Source organism: Phocoena phocoena, chromosome 18, assembly GCF_963924675.1.
Source record: "Phocoena phocoena chromosome 18, mPhoPho1.1, whole genome shotgun sequence".
Classification (NCBI taxonomy): Eukaryota; Metazoa; Chordata; class Mammalia; order Artiodactyla; family Phocoenidae; genus Phocoena; species Phocoena phocoena.
This window is the reverse complement of record NC_089236.1, coordinates 80,122,616-80,145,726: the sequence shown is the minus strand read 5'-3', so window position 1 is coordinate 80,145,726 and position 23,111 is coordinate 80,122,616. Positions and strand designations below refer to the sequence as shown.

Here is a 23,111-nt window from a genome sequence, read left to right as displayed (position 1 = left end):
AAAACCGCGGTTCGTGGTGTCGAGGTGAGTATAACACCACTGTGTACAGGTCTCAGGCGTGGAGAGCAGTACCATTCGCTCACAGCGGCCCCTCCGCGGGCTGCACTGGGCACCCACCCCACATGCTAGACACCGTGCCCCGCACTCGGGAAGGGCCGATGGACGGAGGCCCTGGTGCAGCGGGCACCCTTTGGAGAAGAGACAGTGGCCGATAAATGTAATCACTGCAGGAGGTCAGGGGTGGGGGGGCGCTGGGACGGCCACACCTGCTGCGGCAGGAGGGAAAGTGCGACTCGGAGAGGAGGGCTCAGGTCACTGGTCACCAGAGGAGACGTCCCTCCCGCCCAGAGGGCGTGAGGTGGGGCCGCTCGGCTGTCTGGGAAGGAGCCCCTGGGCAGAGCAGGGGCAGTGGGATGCAGTGGGCGGCAGGAGGTCTTACCGGCAACGCCAGGGCCCCAGGGGAGCCCACGTCAGAAGGGTCACTGAGAGGGGTTGTAGCGCAGCAGGATGGGAGCCAGGAGGCCGGCAAGGCGGTTAGGATCCAGGGAGAAGTGACTGTGGTGTAGAGCAGGCGGTGAGACGTGGTCACACCAACCCCATACCGTGCAGACACACAGCGGTGCCCCCTAAACACCTTGACTGCAGCCCAGCGAGCCCGAGTTTGGACTTCTGCCCCCAGAATTGCACGAGAATAAGTTGTGTTGTTTTAAGCACAATACACAGTGGTACGTGTGAGGCTTAAGGGCTCTAAACCAGAGCCTCCGTCTGGGGGGCGGGCGGGGGGGGGGGGGAATAAGCAGATCCCGCTGGGAACAGGCCTCGGGGCTGCTGCATCTCCTTCCCCAGCCCACCTTCAACACGAAAGGCTGAAGGAAACCAGAACATGTCGCCCCGAAGTATGTGCGTCTTTGACACAAAAATTATTTGGAGCTGAAGGCTCTGAAGGAGCAGGAAAAGTTCCCCCTTCTGCCTAAAAACAGGAAATAAATTCTCCTTTACCGAGACTGACTCTCACCGGTCGAGAGACGGCCCAGCGGCATCTGCGGGCCTCACCCCTTGCCTTCCCTCCCGTACCCGATGCCCTTGGAAGCCGCACCTGCTCCCCTGCCCTGTGTGTCTGAATCCGCCGTTTTCCCGGGAGTCGCTCCCCAAGCTGTGTGCTAAGCTGCTTTTCTCTTGTTACTCTGCCTTCCGTGTGGGGGTCTGAGCCGAGAACTCAGGGTGGAGGGAACATCACTCCCCTCCCCCACGCGGCCCCCAGGGGTGCAGAGTCCCCAGTGCGGATGACCCTCCGGGGCCCAAACAGAAGCGATGACGGAAACCACGACCAGAGAGCTCACAGGAGACCCGCCCCTCGCGCATCGCCCAGGAGGGTGTAGAAGACAATCGCGCAGTGAGCGGTCGCCGTGGAGGCGTGTATTCGCCATTTGCTGGAAGTGAAGGGTAACTCATAACATTTTCTGACAGCAAGCAGGTCTGATTCGGTTGGCTGCTTTGAAAACCAGACCCAACTCTGCCGACCGGAGCCCCGTGTGTGTTGGGAAGGAGCCACACGGGGTCCAGGTGCTCTGTCCACACTCGGCCCTGCCAGCCTGGCCGCTCAGCAGGGTCACCCAGCCGTGGCCGTGCGTGGCCGAGCTCACGGCCACACCCCGAGGGCAGCTGCGTGGGCTGGACCTGTGTGTCGTTCCAAAGGTGCGCTGAAAATATCCTTCAAAAATGTGCATGTGTTGCCAGAAATGATACCTTTTTCCAACTAACACGTTTACCGCAGGAGATTTTAGATGCCAACTGGAGCTGGGCAGGTTTTTGGGAATCCTTTCAGGGCTCCGTGAGCAGGGGAGCGTGAGAAAAGCATGGCAGGCGTTAGTGTGCCCCCCCCCCCCACGAGCTCCCCCTGCCCAGGTGAGGAAACTGAGGCCCAGGAGGCTACTCGACGTGACTAGAGCAGACCCAGACCTCCTCCAAAGCCTGCGTGTGGACCTGGCGCGGACATTTTTAGAATTCACCCCCAGGCACCCCCGCCAGGAGACCAAGCAGCACAACCACAGTGTAGGAGGCACTGGCTCTGAGGCTGATGACACCGACTGACACCTGATCCCCCCACGGAGGCCTGAGGACGCCTGCATCCAGCCCAACTCTGCAGGGAGCCACAGTCGGGGATCAGGGTATTTTTAAAACGTAATGTAATTGAGCTCTTGCAGAGGTAATTATGAGACGATGAGGAAATCTGTCTTCTACTGGTCTGAGGACAAGCAGAGGGTCTGGACCAATTATTACTGACGTTAAGAAGATAATTGATTAAAACAGTTATGAACCCTAGTGCCAAGTTCCTTCCTGCTCAGTGTAATATGTCTGAAGTATCCTTAGTCCCCTGCCTCCACTTCCCTCACCTGAACTCAAGTCCCCACGCCTCCCAGAAACAGCCACATCCCCTCAGAGGGTCTCACCCAGAGGTCCTGAGTTGACCTGGATTCACCCTTCAGATGGGCGGGGCAGGTGGAGATCGGGGCTGACACTGGTCGAACACCTATCAGACGCCTCTCCCTGTGATCACCGCTGCTCATGTCTGCCTTTGTTAATCGGTACAATGTTCTACCCATTTCACAGATGAGGAAACTGAGGCACTGAGAATTTAAATAATTTTTCTGAATTGAAGGCGTAATCACATTCTCCAAGTGGGAAAGCATGTATTTACTTCACTACGGACACTTAATCTTTCGTTCGTGCAGTCAACATTTGCTGAATTTCCTCTATATGCAAGATACGAGGAGAGCCGTGAAGATAAGTCATACAGACCTGCCCTTCAAGGGCTTTAAAAGTGCGAAGCAGGAGAAATAAAACATACTACTGTGTTATAAAGCAGATGGTGAGAGTAGCATCGGTGAGAGCAGTCACCGTGCTAGAGAAGCAGCAGGGATCCCAGGGACGTGACCCGGCCCCTGCGGAGATCCAGGCCTCCCCAGTGACCTGCTCGGTGACCCTGCCTTGCATCGGGACCCCCTAGGAGCCATTAATAATCCTGGGGCCTGGACACTCAAACCAGGGCCTCTGGAGGGAAACGAACGTCTGAGGTGCCTGGGTGGTCCCTGAGCAACAGGAATGGGAAGCAGGCTTTCAGGCCGAGGGGATGCTGGGGGGGGGGGCTGCGCACGGTGTTGTGTCCGGCTGCCTGTGGGGGTAGCTAAGTCGGGGGGCAGGCTTTCAGGGGCCCAGGAGCAGGGCTGGCGGGAGGGCAAGCAATCACCGTGAATCAGGATTCTGCACTGTGGGGTCTCCCTGCATCCTTCTCACGCCCAGGCAGGGAGGGACTCTTCCCAGCACGAGGTCCAGCGTTACCCCAGCTGCCCCTGGAGACCCGTCCAGCACGGAGGAGCTGACGGGAGGGGCTGGCTCGGCCCCACACTGCGAGAAGAGGGACTCATCTTTCCACAGGCCCCGTCAGCCTGACGTCCTTGCAGACCCCGCACGGCACAGGTGCACACACACCTGGCTGGCCCCCTGCTCCCGTTGGGGCTCCACTCTGTCAGTGGCAGGTGAGGGTGTGGGCACATCTGGCCGTCGGTCCTTACGGCCTGCCCCCGGGGGCCCCCCACCAAGCTCAGACGGCCTTTGGTGGCTGGCAGCCAAGGCTGGCCGGGTGCCGGCCCACCTCCCCTCGCCCTCCGGTCACTGCCTCCCAGTTACCTGGCTTAGGCTTTGGAGAAAGTAGAGACGGGAAGTGCCCCAGGGATTTCCGCCCATCCACCCTGCCCGGCCTCCCTCCTCCAAGGATGAATCTCACAGGCTCCAGCTGGAACAGGGGAGAGGGAGAGGAGTCTAGAACTTAGTTTCTTAAATTACGATCAGGGTGACATAAAAGTACATGACCAGCTGCCCAAGAAGGGAGGCTCAGCCCTCGATCCCGTGCAGGCGCGGGTGGTGGGCAGGGTGACCCTGGCGCTCACTCAGTCCTGTTATGAAACTGCATTCATCACGGCCCTTCTTTTGTTCCCTGCTTAGAACCACGTCCCACTCACGGCAGGCGCCCAGGAACACCTTGCGGATGGAGACTGAACGAGCATGGCCCCCACCCCTCTCAGCACCTGCTCCGACCCGGGCGGGGGCCCCAGCTGGACGCACCCCTCTCCACGGGGTCCTCCCGGTCCGGCCCCCTCGAGGAGACCCAGGTGGAGGACCCTTCTCCCCAACCTGTGTGAGCAGATAGGGGTCAGCAGGCTCTGAAACCAGGACTGGTCCTAAAAAGAGAGGGATTAAAAGACCCCTAGGAACCATCCAGGAAGCTCCCCTGTCAGCCACAGGCCAGGCGAGGTCCAGATCCAGGGCCCCGGGCCCCCGCGCAGGCAGGACCCCTGTCCATTGTGGGAGCGCGTGAGAGTCTGGTCTCGGGCTCAGGGGCCCTGCGGTAACCGAATACCCTGCGATGAGCCTGAGCCGGGAATGAATAATGCAGACCGGAGGCCGGGAGACTCAGGGCCCCGCCCGCCTGTGCCCGCGAGGCGGCCAGCCAGACGGGAGATGTTCTCAGGGACACGGACGGTGTAAGTTGCAAACACTCCTGGGGCTTCGCGGGAGGCCTGTAACCGTGATCTCCCTGCCCCTCTAGTGAGCCCAAGCAGGGAGGCTCACCTTTCCAGGCTCTCAGTCCCCACGGGAAGCGGGAAGCCCCCCACCAGCTGACTCCCCGGTGAGGAAGGGGGAGCCTTCCGGGCCTTGGATTGGCCACCACAGCTTGCCTGCCGTCTCCTGGGACGTGCAAGCCGTCGCCCTGAGAGTGAGGCCTTGCCCCTCACAGGCCTGGCCTGGCACCCGCGCCCTTACCAATTCTGGTGTGTCGGGGAAAGGCGGCGCCCTGAGCGTCCAGGACCCACAGGGCTGGGAGCGCCCAGGCTGGCCACCCCCGTCGTCACACCCCGAGGCCCTGGACCTTCATAAGCTTTCTCCCCTCAGCCCTTCGTCTGGACGTAAGGAGCGTGAACCTGGGAAAACAGTGTTCTACCGTCACTGAGGGACTGAGGTTTGGTTTCCACAAAATCAAATCAAGCCTTCTTACCTTCATTTGAAATTGTCTGGGTAAAGCCTGGGAGCCTATCTCATGGTTATTTTCATCCCATGGCCTCTCAAACTCTTCCTCTCTTAGCCAGCAAAATGCCTGTAACGTGGACGCTGTATTTTCACTTGGGGCCCACTTGTGTGTCTGAACACTCGCAGGAGGGGCTGGGCCCGTCGTGAAATAAGAGGAGGTGACCTCAGCCTTTGCTGAGTTCGGGTTGGGTAATGGTATTTGCAGTCATATTTAGTTAGTTATCATGTTGGTCAGAATCAGCCCGGATCGCTTGAATCACCCCGGAAAACCCATGGGGCTGCCTCTCCCGGGCTGCAGCTCCACTCAGACAAGTGGAAGAAAGGGGTTTATATGTAGAGACAGCAGGGCCTGACGGGCTACCGGGAGCCAGAAGGAAGCCACACGGGACCCGCCCAGACGGGGAGCAGAGCAGAGGTGCAGACCCAGGGGCCGCAGGGCTGTGCCAGCAACTCTGAATCTGGAGGGAGATGGGGACAGAGTGTGTGCATGTATGCGTGTGCACGAGTGCATGTGTGTGCGTGTTACGTACGTGTGTATCTATGTGTACGTGTGAGTTATGTGTGTACACGTGTCCATATGCATCTGCACACGTGTGTGTGGTTTTTTACAGCTTTATTGGGGTATACTTGCTTTACAAGCTGTGTTAGTTTCTGCTTTATAACAAAGTGAATCAGCTATACGTATACATATGTTCCCATAGCCCCTCCCTCTTGTGTCTCCCTCCCACCCTCCCTATCCCACCCGTCTAGGTGGTCACAAAGCAGCGAGCTGATCTCCCTGTGCTATGCGGCCGCTTCCCACTAGCTATTTTACGTTTGGTCGTGTATATATGTCCATGCCACTCTCTCACTTTGTCACAGCTTACCCTTCCCCCTCCCCGTGTCCTCAAGTCCATTCTCTCGTAGGTCTGTGTCTTTATTCTCGTCTTACCCCTAGGTTCTTCATGACCTTTTTTCTCTTTTTTCTTAGATTCCATATATGTGTGTTAGCATATGGTATTTGGTTTTCTCTTTCTGACTTACTTCACTCTGTAGGACAGACTCTAGGTCCACCCACCTCACTGCGAATAAACCCAGTTTCGCTTCTTTTTATGGCTCAGCAATGTGTGTATGTGATTTTGAAGGGGAGTGTGCACCAGGACCACATCACAATCTAGAGAGTCTGCCGTGTTTTTAAACTTTTATTTTTACCCTTTTCTACTTGGATGGAAATTGCATTTTTTGTCTTTTACAAAGGAAAAGTCGCGGTGAAGGTGTTTGCAGATTCTCCATAAGGAAATATGCGCTTGTGGGGGGCCCACATCCTCACCACAGTTCACGTTGGAACGCACCAGGATGGAAAGGTGGGATCTCCTCTGGCTCGTGGCATGGGAACGACGGCGAGGGCCAAGTGCCTGAGCCCAGCACCCCTCGGGGATCCCGAGGCTTGTGCTCGGAGGATGAAAGGGCCCAGGGACGAAGGCTTCTCCACAGAGGGCCCCCCAGCTCTGGCCTGGGGGAACGCCCGGGCAGCCCCGTTATCCAGCCTGGATGGCGTGTCCCTTGCCCAGGGGAGCCGGGGAACAGCTGGAGTGACAGCGAGACCCCTCAGAGTGTGCCCGGTCAGGGGGTCTGCACCCGAGACATCCCACAGCAGAGGCCCCCGAAGGCCCATGAAGAAACCCCACAATGAAGAGTCACCATAAGCACGAACCCAGCAGCCGGGAACTGCCCTGTGCACCCTCTGGCCTCCCGGCCTTGCCCCCAGGCCCCAAGGCTGCGGCTGGACGGGAGGGTGGAGACGTCCCTCCAGCCCAGCTGGGGAAGACTGGAGTGGCTGGGGTGGCTGGGGCGGCAGTCCTCCCGGTGGGGCATTTTACGTTAGTGCTTTGGTTGCTCCCCACGGTGGCCGCAGGGCGCCTCTGGGTCGGGGTTGACCAGTGGGACACCGGCGCATCCAGGCTTCTGCACCTGTGCGGCGGTGTCCGTATCAGTGTGGGCGTTGCCAATTCCTTTGTTTCTATGTGAAAATTTAAGTTTTGAAGTGTTCTAAAATAAAAGTGAAGTGACTCCACGACTTTTGCTGCCTGTGTGCAACTACGTGAGGCTGGCTTGAGTTTTACTGGGGAGCGCGGGGCACCCCCGAGCAGACCACAGGAGAGAGACAGCGGAAGTCACACGCAACTCGCTTTTGCGATTATATCCCCGCAGACCTGCTAGTTCATGGAATAACCACTCATTCGTAGGTTGAGTAAAGCATCTGCAACAGCTGTGCCAGATTTAGCCAAAAATGTTGAATCCGTTTTTAGCGTTAAGTATGTCCCACGCACGAAAAAAGTTACTTGTTGTTTATCTGAAACTCAACTGTATCCATGCCCTGTGTCTCCTCGGGCCGTCCAGGCATAAGATGAAAGCAGAGGGGTCCCCGCCGGGGCTGCTGGTCCCACAGGAGGGGCTGCACTTCAAGCGCCGTGGGCCCCGGGCAGGCACTGGGACGGCGGCCAAAGGCCAGGCCACACCCACCCCCTGAGGTTTAAATCACTCTGCTCAGGGCCATGGGGACCTAGAGCAGATTAAATGGGTTTAGAAAGACCAGAAGTGGTGTGTCTTGCACCTGAATGTAGTGAGGTGAGATTTACAGCTATTAGATAATCCACGTGTCTCATCCTAGGACACAAAACCGGCGTCAGGGCCGACACAGCGATTGATCCTGCCGACAGCCCGGCCTCCCTTGGCCGCGGGCCCCCATCTCAGCCTCCCAGGCAATGCTCACGTGGCAGTCTCAGGTCACAGACCAAAAGCACGGGACGGCTCTTCGGGGCTCTTCCAGGACGTTGTGGGTGTAGCGCACAGGAGAGAGGGTCGTCCTGCAGGTTTATTCACCAGGAGAGGGGCTTTAACGCCCTCGGTGCACAAGGGACCGGAAGATACACTTGAAACATCCCCAACAAGCCGGCCTCTTACACCTGACGGCCTCCTGCAGTGGCTCCAGGCCAGCGGGGCCACTGGTCCCAGGTGGCCGAGCAGCAGTCTCCAAGGTCGTGCCCCTCAGGGTCACTCCTCTCCCAAGGCGGCTGCGGGAGCAGACGGCAGGGGTGCTGGCCACACTCAGCGTGACACTCTGAGGGCAGAGGCGCTCCAGAGAGGGAGGGGACTGCTCCCGGCCGTCAGGCAGCAAACCCCGCGCAGCAACGCCAGCCCTCCTGGCCCCCGGAGGGAGGCCAGGAGAGGGCCAGGCCTTGCAGGACAAGAGGCAGAGTCGGGGTGGGAAGCAGGCGCTGGGTGCGGGGAGACAGCCGCTGGCCCGTCCTGTCTGCCGGGGGTGGGCGGCTTGTGTCCAGTTGTCATCAACTGGCGACGGTCTCAGGATGAGGAGAAGCCACGGGGGTGACCGCCGTGGTCAGCGTCACCCCCAGGCCCCCGGCCCCTCCCCTCCTCCTGGACGCCCAGGCCCCGGCCGACAAGGGGACCCCACTGGAGACTGAGCACCGGCAGACGTGCAGACGGCATCCCCAACGTGTGGGCGGGGACCAGCTCAGCCCCAGCAGTGACCCGACGGCTAGGGGCGGGGCCAGGAGCTGGGCACTAAGGGAAACCGGGTCGGCGCACAGTCCGGGCCTCTCGGCGGAGCCCGCAAGCCCACAGGCCAGGGTTTGCCGACCTCTGAACCAGCCCAGAGAAGGCAGGGCCTGCGAAGCTGCAGCTGAGGTGCCAGGGAACCCAAACGGAGTCTTCACTCTCGCCACCCAAGCCGCCGCCAGCCTGCACGTCTGCTCCAGGGCCTGGAGAGCCACACGTCGCTGGTGCGTTCCGTCCTGGGACCACTGGATCCTTTTTGAGTGAAAGGATGCAAAAGAGGTAGGCTATCTACTGCTGGCACTCCTGACCCTGCGTGGGAGGCCGGGCTGGACTGGCCTCCTCGGTCCTGCCTGTGCTAGGCGCCGGGCCACAGCCATGCGGCGGCCTGGCGGGAGGGGCTCAGCTGACCCATGAGGCGCTGCAGCTGGTCTAGCAAACCAGACACAACCCCGACTTGGACGAGGGGGCTGCCTCCTGCACGGAGATCCCCTTCATGTCGTCGGGCATCTGCCCGTCAGGCCGCCACACGTTCAGGTCCCCAAAGATGCCCTTCTCGATCATCTCCTCCTGCCAGGGGATGGGGCAGGTGCCGGTGGCGAATTCCTGGAAGAATTCTGTGTCCTCTTTGTCAAAGGCCACACCCTTGACTGTGGAAAAGGCACCCACATCCTGGATGTTCTTTGCATAGACAGTCCTGGAGTCTGGGACGAAGGGGGGGGTCAGCATCCCTGTGAGAGGACGGAAGACACGGGGCGTGAAGGGCCAGCCAGCGGGAGGAGGCGGCCGCACTCAGCCAGCAGGGCCGCTGCCCCTCATGCGGCCCTGGAGGTGACAAGCAGAGCGACACCCGCCACAGGGCGCTGAGCCAGGCTGGAGACTCAGAGTCCAGTCTGGACACACGTCGCCAGAACCCAGCCCCCATCTGCGCCCCCTCCGCCCCGCCCAGAAGCCCCGTCATGAGGGCCGACGGGCCTTTGGCTGCACTGCCCCCGACGCCGCTGTGCCCACCGTCTCTGCAGACCCCCAGCCCCAGTGCCGGCCTCCCCGTCTGCAGGTCTACACCTCGATCACAACATGCTCAGAACTGAACTCCCTGTGCCTTCACCCGATCCCTCCTCAGCACAGACCCTGTGGCCTCGGGACTCAATCCGGCTCCGGCTTCCCGGGTCCTGACCGCTCGCTCGGGCTGCCTGATCTCCCCGGGCCTGGGGCTGGTCTGGGCAGCTCTCCCTGGCACCCGGCACCTTCAGATCAGCCGGGGCTGCCACTGCCCTGACCCTTCCCCACCAAAGAAACTTCTCCTACTGGGGCGTCGGGCCAGTCACAGGCTCGCACTTCCTGGGTGTGGGTTCTGGTGGGTGTGGCGGGTGCCAGGCTTCTCTCCCGCAGACACGCGTGCACACACACACTCGCACACACTAGCTTGCACGAGACATGACAGCAGACTCTGGTGGAACGAACGACGGCTGGAGAAATCCCGCCTCGACTTGGATCGCAGGCTCCTTCAAGGAACCGCCTGACAGCGGGTTCAGATCTTCAGCTCACAGGTGTTTCCCGCACACCCCATCCAACCCTCGCCGCCTCCTCGGGTCCCCAGGAGACCCACCCCGTGAACGTCCAGTCCTGGGCGCGCTGGGACGAGCAGGGAAGAGGGTGCTCCAGGGGCGGGGTTCGCCCAGGCCGCCCGCCCCCCGACCTCACGCTAAGCTGCTGGATGCCAATGGGACGGGGCGGCCAGCGAGGGTCGCCCAGGAGCCCCCAGCCCCAGCTCCCACACGCGGACAGTACCGGCCTCCAGTTGCCGCCAGCTGATGTCTCTGAAGAGGGGGCTGGCGCGGAGCCCATCACAGGAGCCGCCCCTGAACCCCAGGCGCCTCTCGGGGTCCTTCTGCAGCAGTGCCTCGCAGAAGTCCTTGCAGGCCTGGCTGAACTTGTCGGGGTAGGTGACCACCTCCTCCAGGACCCGCTGCTTCAGTTCCTTGTTCTCCACCTGCACGGCGGACACAGCACCGTCAGACCACGTCACACCCCTGACACCCACGTCACACCCCGGCCAGGCCCACCCGCAACGCCCCGGCTGCCACGGCAGCTCCGGACACGGCAGCTCCGCGGGCCCGGCTGACGCCACCCTCCCGCGTGTTAGCACTTAAGGGCTCAGTATCGCTGGTCAGGGCGTGAGACCCTGAAGGTGGACACCTTGCACTCCCACAACCATCGCCCCCAGCTTGCCCGGCGAGGTGGCAGAGGTCCACTGAAGGCAGACGCCCCCTGGGCCCATGGAGCCTCAGTGCAGACCAGCTTTCCCGAGCACGACTTCCAGCCCACAAAATTCACTTCCAGTGGCTCCATCCCCAGGGAGCTCCCCGACAATCAGCCGGAAGTCTCCAGCCCCACCTCAACCAAACGCTGCCCATGGCCTCTCCCTGTCGGTCATATTTGCCCTTCCTGAAACGTCCTAAAGGTTCACGGAAGTGGGATCGTCCAGAGTCACTCTTCCGGGGCCAGATTCTTTCATTCATAGTGGGGGGTTTGAGACCTGTCCGTGTCACGGGTGTACCCGAGGCTCCTTCCCATCGAACACAGGGACCTCGGGTGGACCACAGAATGGAGGGACCACAGATGCACTGAAGATGGACCCCAGAATGCATGACCCAGAGATGGGCCATAGCATGAAGGGGCCACGGACGGACCATGGAATGGAGGGACCACGGATGGACCATGAATGGACCACGGATGGACCATGGAATGGACGGACCATGGATGGACCATGGAATGGAGGGACCACAGATGGACCACGATGGACAGACTATGACGGTTCACTTTCTCATGAAAGCGTCTCCTGCTCATTTTCACCAGAAAACAGGGATCCTTTCAGGGCTGTGGGCTCAGCCAGGGCTCTGAGGTGGAGCTCCTGTGGTGGCCTGAGGCCAACGTGGACCCCACACTGTGTTGCGTTACTCTGCTCTTCTGAGCTGAGGTCGGGGAGAGACCCGTTGCTGGAGTCTAAGGCAGAGGTGCACACGCACAGAGCGACCCTACGCGTTAGTCAGCAGGGGGGTTCTCACTCTCGGGGGACTGGAGACCAGACCGTCCCCACGACTATCTCAGGAAAGCAGCGGGGACTGGGCGGGGGCCCTCGGGGAGGTCCAGCAGAAGAAACTGATGGCTGCGAGCCCCAGGCAGGCCGAGGGCCACGTCTAAAGTACGGTTCACCCCAGGACTCCCTCCTCAGCCCCACAGACAGCCTTAGCTCCGAGCAGAGTCAGCATGGGGTCCGGGGAAGAGGCTGCTTTGCTCCTTTTGTGAACAGTGCTGGCGGCTCTGAACGACACCTATTCGCGGTTCCGCTGGGCTGGCAGAGCTCCCCGGGGAGACGCGGGGCCGCCACGCGGACAGGAAGCAGGGGGCACGGGAGGCAGGGCCCCAGCACAGCCACCCCCGGTGCCCGCTGCCCCCAGGACGTCCAGGGAAGCTGCCGTGCCTGCAGCAGGGCCTGCAGCTCAGCATCCGGGGAGGCGAGCGCCTTGGCCTCCGGGAAGGGCAGGGAGGCCGCCGGCGGGGGAGCCACGCCCCCCAGAGCAGCGCCGCTCGTGGGGGCGGGGCTGGGGGGGGGTCCAGGCTCCTCTCCTCCTGACACGCTCCTTGGCACGCGGAGACCCAGGAGATGAGGTCACCGTGTGTACCATGAGAAGCCTAGTGCTCCCCGAAAAGAAGGTCACCAGGTCCTGCGGGGACACTGCTCCTATCACACACACACACACACACACACACACACACACACACACACACACGGAGCTGATGCCAGCTCAGCTGCAGGGACACCGCCGGTCACCTCCTACCTTCTCTCCGCGGGCTCGGAAGGGGCCTCTGGCTGCGATCATCTCGTACAGCGTGACCCCCAGGGAGAAGTAATCCACGGCAAAGTCGTACTCCTCACCCCGCAAGAGCTCCGGGGCCATGAAGCCTGCGACAGGAGCACAGCACGACTCAGAGACCAGCACACGGGCTCGCACCTCCCATCTCCCCGGAACCCAGCAGGGTCCTCGCGCCGGGACATGCGGGGCTGCCCCGCGCCCACCCACTAGGGAGCGCTCCCCCGGTTGTGAGTGTCCCCTTGGGTACAGCTATCCCTGGCGGGAGCCCCCTCCACCCGGGGTGGATCTCACCCCCACTGTGGTGCCCATGGCGGACAGAGCCAGTGTCTGAGGCTCATGCAGGGCCTGTGGTCTGAGGCAGGTGCTCAGACCCGAAAGGGCACAAAAGGAGAGGCTGAAGCCCCGACACTCCTAAGAGCGGTTTGGATGCCCAGTGGCCCGTGCACTCCACTTCTGGGGAGGGCCCTGCAGGCTGAAGGGGACACCCCGAGAGCCAGCTCTGGCTTCCGTCCCTTTGTGCCCCGTGCAGAGGCCAACCCAGGGCATGGGAAGGGTAGACGGGCAGCACCTGGGGCCCGTGGTCCACTCCCCTGGGGCCGAGTAGGCCGTTGAGGCTAGGCGCCAGGGTGGCTTCTGTGCTCGGATGACTAGACATCCCCCCAGAGGCAAAGTTGAGCATGTCCTTTTGTCTCCAGCACCGCCTGGTCCTTCAGCGTTTACCTGCGTTCGCGGCAAGTTCCCAGGAGGGACATGGCTGGATAACACGGGCCACGCTGCTGTGGCCACAGGACATTCCCCCGGAGGCTACAGGAGCCAAGTTCCAAAGAACCCCCCGGCCCTGAGCACAGCATCTTTTCAGGGATTACAGGGCTGGCCAGACGGCCCAGACTCTGGAGAAAGACACGTCCCACCAGCCACAACTTCTCCATGAAAACCGGCCCGAGAGGAGGGCCCGCCGACCACAGAGACGCAGCATCCCTGCGGCAAACAGCCCGCTGGCCCCTCCCGTCTGCTCCACCCGCTGGGACGGAGAGAGCAGGGGTCCAGGGGAGAGGGTACGGAGGGCTCCCCGAGCCTTCGCTGGACGCCCCACCTTCTAACTCACAGCGACCCCAGCCTCCGCTGCCACTGCTTGAGGCCCCCGCGCCCGCCTGACCCCAAACGCACGGGTCAGCACAGCCCGCGGGCAGAGCCACGCCGTCCAGGGCTCAGAGCCGCTCGGCGGCCGCCGCAAAGTCTGGGCGCCCCCTAGCGGCCGGTGGGGCGTCGTGCAAGCAGGGCCGGTGACACCCCAGGTCCACCGACTCCAACCCTGGACCTGATCCGCCGGGAAGAGGCGAGCGGCATTTCGCTCACACGCTCACGCCCTGGAGAGGAACCTCAGAGGATCCGGAAAATTCACGACGGGACCTCTTCCTAAATAAAGCCGCAGATGAGGCAGACCCGCTGTGGCAAGAGGCACAACCCCCAAAGGAGCCCAAAGCGCAGGATGGGGGCCTCGGGGACAAAGCAGGACCCGAACGGCCCAAGTCCCGGGAGCAGCTCTTTGTCCCCGAAGCCGGACACACACGGAAGAAGCAGATCTGCTGAGAAGTCCTGCAGAAAACCCGGGCCGTCAGGAGGGCAGAGCGCTCGGAGCGCCCGCTGCGCCGTGTGTGAGCGTGAGCCTGTCTATCACCCCAGGCCCCTGCGGTGAGCACCGAAGCCCCCCGCCCCCACCTCCCGCTCGGATGCCTCTTCTCTGCGCCCACCTGCCTGGGGGTGAGAGGAGATGGGGTGGGGACAGGAGGCGCCACGCACGTACACGCACACAGACACACACACGCACGTGTGCACACACACACAGACACACGCACGGTCCAGGGGCCACCTCACAGCTGAGCACCTGCCAGGCCCTGTCCCACCCACCCTGCCTCTGTGCTGCTTCCCTCGGTGCAGACCCCCAGGCCCTGCCCGTGGCCAGCGCTGGGGAGCTTCCATCACAGAGGGCACGCGTGGCAAACAAGGAGTGATTGTTCCGGGGGGTCGGGGGTCGTCCCTGCGTGGGTGCCAGTCCCGCAGTCTCACCCTGAGAGGGGACGGATGAGGGAGCATCTTCCTGACAAGCCCCAGCCCTCACCGTGACGCCCACCCCAGGCCGCAGGACCCCAGGACCCCGGGCCTCCTCCCCTTCGCCCCCATAGCGGCTGCCCTCACTCCGGCTCTCAGGCCCTCACCTGGCGTCCCCGCATAGCCCTTGGTCTTGGTCTGCCCTTCCTTCAGCTCCACGGCCAGCCCAAGGTCAGAAATTCGGATGTTGCCTGGAGAACAAACATGGGGTCAGGTCACACGCGGCTCCGCAAACAAAGGCCCCTGGGGCTCCTGGACACACACACGTGCACAAGCAGGGCGCACACACGCAGGGGCCGCTGCTCCCCCGTTCAGGCTGCGGAGGGCCCGAGGGTCCCAGCAGCGCTCGCAACTGGAATCCGGGGCATAATCCCCCTAAAGCCAGCCTCCTCGTGGCTCTGTCTTCCCCGAGCTCTGCAGCAACAGCCTTTGGGGCACCAGTGTGTCCGTCTGACCCGTGATGGGGAGGGAAGGGGGGCTCTAAAGGGACTTACGGGAACCTCAGTCTTGGGGGTTATTTCCTGATGAGAATCCCAGTTTGACTCCTCACGAAGACAGCAAACAAAGGGATCGAGTGGGGACTCGGCCATAACCGTTAGCTGTTTACTAATAGCTCCACACACGCCGGCCTCCTGGACTAAGTCCCCGCTGCCCTGGCGCCTAGACATGCACCAGATTTCACCAAAGTCCGTCAATAATCTCCACTCGGGGATAATGCCATGCGCTCGCAAAATGGCCGAACGAACAGTAAACAAACTTGAGACGTGTCTTGGTGCCGTAAAACTGTAACGAGCATTTATCAGAGCGGGTCCCTCCCTTACCGACGCCCAATCAGGCTACAGAGGTGAGCAGGGCGAGGGGAGGCCGCGAGGGGGCCGCCTCACCGTCGTCGTCCAGGAGCACGTTCTCGGGCTTGAGGTCTCGGTAGATGATTCCCCGCTGGTGCAGGTGCTCTAGACCGCTGATGATCTGGGCCGTGTAGAAGATGGCGCGCGCCTCCGGGAAGCCGGGGTTCTCCTCGTCCACGTTGTAGATGTGGTACCTGGGGGCAGACCGTGTGGAGCCTGTGCTTCTCTGGCACAACCAGGAGCTGCGTGCCCACGGTTTTGACGGGAAGTAAAATCTCGGGAAAGCGTCGAGGCCTCCAAATCCCACGTTGTGTCGGCAAAGCGTCCGTCATTTCAGCCTCGGCGTCCAGCCTTAGGGGCCCACGGCGGAGCCTGGACCGCCGGCCGCCGGTGTCTGTGTCCTCACAGCCCCTCAGCACAGCTGTTACAGGGGAAAGGCAGGGCAGCTCTCCCCACCCCACCTCCCCTGCTCTGGCCCGCGGGAGGGAACAGGGAAACAGGCCCCAAAGCCACCTTACAGCCACCAGTGAAGGAGCCAGGCAGAGGGAGGCGAGGGCGGGCCACGGGACCAGCCCAAGCCCCATCCAAAGTGAGCGGCCGACCCAGAGCCCAGGAGGCATGTGGGCCGTTTCCCCAGAGACACGCAGACTCCCCGCTGGGCCCTCGGAGGACTCCCCCCGGCCTCCCGGCCTCTCCTATCTCCCGTTTCCCTGTCACGTTGCACAGAGACGCAAAACCTAACAAGCAAGGTATTTAAACTAGAGAACAACCAGGGAGAGGGGAGTCAGGCCAGTGATCTCGAAGAAAACAAGAGAGAAACCCTCACGTCAGCCGGAGCGGCAGCATGAATGGCTTTTATGCTACGTGTACCGTTCACTACAGTGTCCTGTAGCAGAGTGTGGGGCAGTGCCACGTGTACGGGCGGTATAGGACGGGGTAGCGCGGGGCAGCGTGGTGCAGGGCCGTGTAGTCCTATCGACACAGCGTAGTATACGTAGTGCAGGGGGACACGGCAGCGTGTGTAGCACAGCACACCGTAACCACAGCACAGCATCGCCGCCCAGCACAGCGCGGGGCAGGGGAGGCGAGTAAAGCGTCACGATCTCTCCGCTCCCCAGCTCGTGCTACTTGCGCTTTCCAGACCCTTCGCTCCTCCTCCGTGAACGTGCACAGGTGGCTCAGTCAGGGCCTCAGAGCCTCACCTGGAAAGCGGGGCCAACGAGCCCACCGGCAGAGTTTCGGTGCAGGCGAACCCAGGCCCGAGAACGGAGGCACAGCGACGGCCCCCTTGTGTGAGGGCCGTGCGAGTCGCCTAAGTGTCTCAGGTGTGTCAGCTAACTCTCCACAGCAACCTCGGAAGGCCAGTATTTCACCTCTATCCCCGCTTTACAGACCAGCACGCTGGGGCAAGGGCGGCCGTGTTGCCCAGCTGGCAAGTGGGTCTTTTCCCCTCGGAGAGCCAGTGATCCAACTTCTCCCGGGAGCCCAGGGCCGGGCCCTCAGGTCCCCGGCAAACTCAGGCCCCGTAACGGCGACGATGCCCTCTGGTTCTCCCTGCGGTGGGTGGCCAAGCCACGGTTCCCGAAGTCGGCCGCCCAGTGCTTCCGCTCTGCCACCACCCCCAGAGTGCATCGTTGACGAAGCTCGTCTTTATTTGCCATCCCTCTTAAAGCGCGGCCCTCGCCCCCCTTGAGGCCCCTCCCGCCCCTTTATCCACCATCCAACTAGCACTCGATTCGCAGCTCCTCACGCCCTGCTGCCCTCCCTGCTCACCCCGCCGTCTGCCTGAACCCGAGGCCCGCAGGACGGACCCATGACCGGAGAGCTTGACCGCCTCGCCCAGGGTTCCTGCACTTCACTGGGACTGAGGACACGTCGTTTCGAGGACCCGCAATCCGAAGGCAAAGAGGAGGACTGAGATGGGGGCAGGGCTTGTCTTTACCACCACGTCCTCAGCACGTGGGAAGGAGCCCCTCTGCGCACTCGGCCGCGTGAGCCCTCCCGTCCCGATCCCACAGCCGAGAGGCGGGCGCTGACCTTATGTCGCCTCCATTCATGACGGTCATCACCAGACAGAGGTCGGTTTTGGTTTCGAAGGCGTAGGCCAGAGACACGATGAACCTGCTGTGGACTTTGGCGAGAATCTTCTTCTCCACCATCGCGCCCTGGAAAGCAGGGTAAGCGCCCAGGGTTAGGCGGGAAAGTGATATTGCCGAAAACGGCCAAGCTCCACAGACCACAAAATGTAACGATAAAACAGAAACAGGGCTTCCCTGGTGGCGCAGTGGTTGAGAGTCCGCCTGCCGATGCAGGGGACGCGGGTTCGCGCCCCGGTCCGGGAAGATCCCACATGCCGCGGAGCGGCTGGGCCCGTGAGCCATGGTCGCTGAGCCTGCGCGTCCGGAGCCTGTGCTCCGCAACGGGAGAGGCCACGACAGTGAGAGGCCCGCGTAGCGCAAAAAAAAAAACAAAAAAAAAAAGTGGCCGTACAGAGCAATTGCAAATAACTTAGAGACATGCCTCACATGCCCTGTTTCACAGAGACAAGATAGGGCCTGGGAACCCATCACGTGCAGAGGATTCCGGGGTTCCTAGGGCCGCCAGCAAGGGGGCTCCTGCCAACCAGCCTTAGAAATGTGGCTGAGGGTCCCGGCAGGTCCCCAGGCAGCCTGTCGGCACTGACCTTCCCTTCCAGCTCTTCCTGCTGCAATCCCAGCCCTTCTCCTCCCATCCAGGCCTCTGAACAGCACCTTTTCAAGCCACCCCGCATCCCTGTTCATTTTCTATATTGATTTTAAGACCCCCATGAAGTCCATTTAATGTGTTTTTGAAAGCTGTGCTGGGTAAGGAGAAAGAGCCCTGTTGAAGGAGGAGTTCTTGATGTTGAGAAGCCCTTTCTACCCACTGCGTGGGAAGATTTTAGGTGGATTTTACTTTGCAAAAGTTTGATAAGTTTCCTGAACTCGGGAGAAGAGAGGCTTAATACCCTAACAGTTGGATTCAAATTGCAGGTAGATGGCCCCGAGGGTTCCTGCTGCCCGCAGAGGCCGTCAGGCAGAGAACCATCGAGGGGCCCCGGGTGGGGTGCTCGGGGGTAGCTGCTGTTTGCCCCCAGTGTGATCCGTCCTGTGCAGCGGGAACGGGAAGGAAGCCCACGCAGGCAGACGCGCGGCTGGAGATTAAGCAGCTTTGGCTGACCCCGCCCGAACGGGGCCTAAGGCCAGACGGAGAGTGGGCGCCGCTCGGAGCAGATGCTTCCACCACCCCCAACGCCCGGCCCGGACAGCGCTGCACGCGGGCACCTTGGGGCCTCCCCACACCAGCCCCGGGGAGACTCCCCCTGCAGCCTCCTCCCAGCACAAGCCAGGGAAAGTTCCAGAAAGTCAGAGTAAAGAATCTGGAGACTCATCCCCGCAGCCTCCCTGACACCGGCTGCTGCGCTGCGTGGCACTGGTGACACGCCGAGAAGCGTGGTGCCACGTGGCACAGGACCCACGCCAGCCACGCAGAGGCCGCTCTGCCAGGAGGGACGTCCCGGGCACCGAGGCTGGTGGTCTAGAGCGGCTGGACAAGCAGGGTGTCCGAGCGCCACCGGCGCCTGCCGCTCCGAGCCAGGGGCTTGGTCACCAGGCAGACAGGCGGACTCGACGAGCGGGCGCGGGGCACTGACCCCGCCCAGGGCCGCACGGCAGGAGCGCCCACCACAGGGTGAGCCGGCCCAGGACGCCCCAGCCCCTACCCGCTCCCCGGAATGCCTCGGCGGCCCACCTTGTACCCCTTCCTCTTCTTCAGCCGCTTCTTGTTCAGCTTTTTGCACGCGTACATCTTCCCGGTGGCCTTCATCTGGCAGGCAGACACCTCCCCAAAGCCTCCCCGCCCCAGGACCCTGAAGTCCAGGAACCAGTCCTCGCCCACGGGCTGGGCCTCCAACCACTTCCACTGCAGGAAGCGCTGGAAGTACAGGCTGTCCAGGTACTGCTGGAAGGGGGCCTGGCTCAGGTGTGCCAGGGTGGCCTGCAGGAGGGGCTGGAAGAGCCCGTCCCCGGCCCCCGCCGGCCCCTCCCGGACCTGCGCCACCATCTCCTTGTCCAGGAAGCCGCAGAAGAGCTTGGCCTGGGGGTCCAGGTACTCGGCCCGGATGGCCTGGGCCTTCTGCGGCCGGAGATCGTCACCGGCGGTGTTGTAGACCTCGATGTCCCTCCAGAGCTCCAGGGCCGGCACGTGCTGCCCGTGGGCCTGCAGGAACTGCTGGAAGAGCCGCTTGCCGATGGGCTGCTCCGAGCACACGTTCTCGAAGCCCAGGTCCAGGCTCGCCTGGAGCGCCCCGCACTTGGACAGCGGGGGCAGCTTGAGCCGGGCCAAGTACTTCCTGTCCCGGGAGGTCGGGCCGCTGCTCGCGTCGAAGCTGGCCCGGGCAGCAATGAAGGCCGAGTTGGCCACCACCGTCTCCAGGGACCCGAAATCCATCCCGGCGCCGGCCTCCCTCCGCGTCCGGCTCCCACGTCCCAAGCCGGCCTAACCCACTGCCCTTGGCCTCTGGCCCGTTCCCACCCTCTGGGGACAGGAGGATGGCCAGGCACCGGGAGCCCCAGGAAGCCCGCTGACCCAGCTCAGGCGAAATCCCGGCTGGAGTGGAGGACGCGCAGGGCGGGAGCAGGTGCCAGAAAAAGACAATCCCTAAGCCGCTCGCAGAAGGATTAGACGGGCCACCCTGCCCCGCTCCTTCCCACGGGGAAGGACACACCTGGCCCCAGGCCCAGCACACAGGAGCCCCGAGCCTCCCCGTCTGGCCCGCTGGCCCAAGCAGATGAGCTGGACCCTCCGCCTGTTTCCTGGTGGGGACACGGGGCCCAGGTGAAGGGAGGGAGCCCAGGAGAAACCTGAATTCACAAAGATGGCTGGTGTTTTCCCCACTATGTGTCATTTTTTTCTTTAGAAAACCCGCGAGTGAGAACAAAACCAGCTGATGATAGGAGTTTAGGAACAGGCTTTCTGGGCGTCCACGGGTGAGACCCCTGGCCAGGGGACTGGTCACTATGTGAGGACCAACATTTGTCCTGACCTGACACTGACAGCAGCTGTGTCACGCTGGTGGCTCTGATGACCTAAGGTAACCCCGGCCCTTGCCGAGGGATCAGCTTCACATCAGCCCCCTGCCCTCACCTGGGCTGTGCTGGCTGGTGAAGGAGAAACGCCAAGAGAAAGGTTCAGGTGAAATTAGGACGGGGATGCAGGAGACCCCAGCTACACCCAGGCTGAGGTCCCACACAGAGAGAGGCAGGAGAGAGAAGGGAACGAAGAGGCCAGGGACACACCAGGGGCACACCTGAGACACACCTGGGGGACACCTGAGACATACCTGGGACATACCTGGGGCACACCTGAGGGACACCTCGGACATACCTGGGGCTCACCTGAGACTCACTGGGGGCACACCTAAGACACACCTGGGACATAGCTGGGGGCACAGCTGGGACACAGCTGGAGGACACCTGGGACGCACCTGAGGCACACCTGGGGGATACCTGAGACATACCTGGGGCACAGTTGGGACACACCTGAGACAGCTGGGACACAGCTGGAGGACACTTGGGACACACCAGGGGCACACCTGAGACACACCTGGGGACACCTGAGACATACCTGGGGCTCACCTGAGACACACCGGCGGAACACCTAAGACACACCTGGGACATAGCTGGGGGCACAGCTGGGACACACCTGAGGCACACCTGGGGGGTACCTGAGACATACCTGGGGCACACCTGAGGCACACCTGGGACATACTTGGGGCACAGCTGGGACACAGCTGGAGGACACTTGGGACACACCTGGGGCACACCTGGGTATGGCCTTGTCTGCCTTGTTCTAGTACACAGTAGGTGCTTGGTACATGTATGGGAAAGAATGACAAGGAAGTGATGGGGGTTGGTTACAGTTTAGAGAGGGTAGGAAGAGAAGGGCCACAGAAATGAAGAACACCCCAGCCAGAAGAGGCCAGGTAACCAACTCCACGCGGGGAGGAGAGGGTCGAGAGGGCAGTGAGATTCTGCCAGTGGGTATGCGGAGACAGGCGGACCCTGTGTAGCAGTCAGGGAAGCAGAAACAAGAACTTGCAGCTGAGCAGGTGGGTTGGTGCGTCCAGCCTGGCACTTACTAGCAGGCGACCTTGAGCTGATCTCTTCAAACCCTTCCTGCCTTTTCTTTAACCCGTCAGTGTTCAGACGGGTCGGCGGCTCCGGCTCCAAGGCGTGCTGTAGACCGGAGCCCCTGCTACGGTGTCTCCCACCGTGTGTCCCCAGACAGCGCCTCCCAGCAGTGCCGGGGACACAAATCGCCTAGAGAAATAAAGATCTGCTTCAGTGGGCCTGGAGTGGGGCTGGCACCCAGATCAGGAGCCCCTGCGAGAGGCGGTGTCTGAGGACGGCAACTCCCACTGGATTAGCGCTGAGCTGAACCACCTCCTGGGGAAGCGGGAAGCATTCAGATAAATGGCGTTAAACATGTTTCCGATGACGGGACTCCGAGATTGAAGAGTTAACTTGGCTCTCTAAGAGGGGCCAAGTATGCAGGGCTTCCCAAACTCACTTGGCCCTTTTTTTAAAAGTTTTTATTTAGAGTAATTGTAGATTCACATGCAGTTATAGGAAATAACCCAGAGACCCCTGCACCCCCCACCCAATCCCCCAGTAGTAGCATCTCCCCAAACTGTAGCTCGGGATCGCAGCGCGGATATCGATGCCAACACAGCAAACGCTCAGGAACCCCCGACACCACACGGTCCCCCTTTATAGACACCTGCCTCCCTCCCACCCCAAACCCTGTCCTGAACCCTGGCAACCACTAATCTGTTCTCCACTTCCATAAAGTTGTCATTTCAAGAATGCTTTATAAGTGGAATCACGCAGTGTGTCACTTTGGGGATTTGCTCTTTTCTCTCAGCACGACTCCCTGGATTCACCCAGGTGGTCACACGCACCTGTAGGTTCACTGCTGAGTAGTATTCCACGGTGTGAATGGACCACGGTTGGTTTAAGCATTCACTTGCTGAAGGACATCTAGGTTGATTCCAGTTTGGGCTATCATGAATAAAGCTGCTAAAAACATACAGATATTCGTGCAGATATAAATTTCAATTTCTCTGGGATTAATGCCCAAGAGCATATGTGCTGAGTCGTATGGTGTTTGCACGTTCAATTTTTTAAGAAACTGGCAAACTCTTTTCCAGATGGCGCTACCATTTTATATTCCCGCCAGCAACACACGAGTGATCCGGTTTCTCAGCATCCTCACCAACACTTGGAGTTGTCACTATTTTTTATTTTAGCTCTTGTGATAGGTGGTACCCCATTGTGTTTTTAATGTGCATTTCCCTACTGGCTAATGATATTGAGCATTTTTCCATGTGTTTGTCATCTGTGAATCCTCTTCGGTGAAGTATCCCATCATGTCTTTTGGCCACGTTCTAACTGGACGGCTTGCTTGTTTGCTGTTGAGTTGGAGGTGCAATTTTTCGATTTTCTCTCTTATGGATTGTGCTTCTGGCGTCAGGCCTGAGAACTCCCTGCCTAACTAGTTCTTGAAGATTTTCTCCCATGTATTTTTCCAAAATTTTTATGCTTTTACATTTAAATCC

At 61.1% G+C, this 23,111-nt stretch overlaps 1 protein-coding gene across 1 annotated transcript; it reads right to left on the bottom strand.

Moving 5' to 3' along the window:
• Window positions 1–479: 479 nt before the first annotated feature.
• On the bottom strand, window positions 480–19,942 carry GRK1 (G protein-coupled receptor kinase 1). The gene is made up of 13 exons (XM_065895952.1): window positions 19,244–19,942; window positions 17,513–17,640; window positions 15,512–15,669; window positions 14,735–14,818; window positions 12,483–12,607; window positions 10,432–10,633; window positions 9,082–9,371; window positions 8,029–8,185; window positions 6,493–6,651; window positions 4,020–4,238; window positions 3,490–3,575; window positions 3,248–3,405; window positions 480–555 (listed from the first exon to the last, which is right to left on the bottom strand). The coding sequence occupies exons 1-13, from the start codon at window positions 19,940–19,942 to the stop codon at window positions 480–482; spliced, it is 2,541 nt and encodes an 846-aa protein (XP_065752024.1).
• Between the last annotated feature and the right edge of the window lie 3,169 nt (window positions 19,943–23,111).